The following is a 1,147-nucleotide window of genomic DNA, read 5'->3' on the forward strand; positions in this document are numbered from 1 at the left end:
TAAAGAAATATACATGTAATGAAAGTTGATTGCGTCCCTCCCCTGTGTGCTTCTGGTATCATACCACACCTCCTTCGGGGAAAGTCGGATCGAACCTCTTTATCACGGACACCAAAGGGACAGGAATAACTGTCGGTATTATAGAGCTGTCCGTTTTAAAGAAGTAGGCTTTATATGGAATTTGGTCTCTCAGGAACTAAGTGAATTGTCCATAATAGAGAGGTGTCAGTAAGGAGAGGTTCCAATGTCCTTCCTGATTGATGGCCCTGTCCTGATCGATAGGCCCATGCTCGACGGGGCTATTGAGGTTGAGTTACACCACGTACTTAACGTTCAGATAAACAACTGCTGACGATAAGTATTTGGTATTCAGAAAGCCCCCCGGGTCGTGATCGTTCGGTCGATCGTTCCAAGTATTTTGTTTCTTTACACAATCGTTGCTTTGAGTCAAGATGAGCAATCTACCTGCTACTTTTGTAGATGGTTTCCATGATATAGAAGCCGTCAAGAGAATGAAGTATCAGCCACTGGGCCGAACAGGAATCACTGTGTCCAAGTTAAGCTTTGGTAAGGTAAGCTTGTAAACGCCTACAATAAAACTTATCAGTTTTGTTCATTGGTGTGAAAATGAGCTTATTTACTTGCTAAAAATAGTTAGAGATGACTCATGTCAATGGAAGGATCACAAATAATTTAACCTTGCTTCCTTGCCACAACCACCCCCACCCCACCCCTGCAAATGTATCCAGCCGGTGTTTTCTTGATTAAACGCTGGGGGCGTTTATTTTAAACCTAGTTTTAAAGACCTGGGGCCAGTTGTTCAAAATCTGATTAACGCTAATCCCTGATTAAAAATTAACGGAGGTTTTTATCTCGCTCATTAAAAATGTTTTTAAAAGCTAATTTTAAGGTAATGGTAAAGAAAAGTCTAAGTTAAAACTGAGGAACAAAGATCTTTTTGAATGGTCTTAATTGATAAGTAATTAAAATCGAATCAAATTCACGTTAACCCAGGATAAGCTTAATCAGGCTTTGAACAACTGGGACCTGGTGTTTAATTACCATTTTCACCATTAGTTACAAGAACTGAGAAAGGCAAAATTATGGAATGTCTCAAGGAATAGTTTACTGAAGAAATGCTGGAGAG

General features: G+C 39.8%; 1 protein-coding gene across 1 annotated transcript in view; it reads left to right on the plus strand.

Annotated features, from left to right (window-relative positions):
- The first annotated feature begins 385 nt into the window (after positions 1-385).
- The window catches only part of LOC146455313 (uncharacterized), a 15,705-nt gene continuing 14,943 nt past the window's right edge, over positions 386-1,147 (plus strand). The window contains exon 1 of the mRNA XM_085094392.1: positions 386-567. Within this exon, the coding sequence (XP_084950518.1) occupies positions 453-567 (115 nt within the window). The 5' untranslated portion in view covers positions 386-452. The remainder of the gene's footprint in view (positions 568-1,147) is intronic.

The sequence above is a fragment of the Pavona decussata genome, unplaced genomic scaffold, assembly GCF_977016875.1.
Source record: "Pavona decussata unplaced genomic scaffold, jaPavDecu1.1 SCAFFOLD_280, whole genome shotgun sequence".
Lineage (NCBI taxonomy): Eukaryota > Metazoa > Cnidaria > Anthozoa > Scleractinia > Agariciidae > Pavona > Pavona decussata.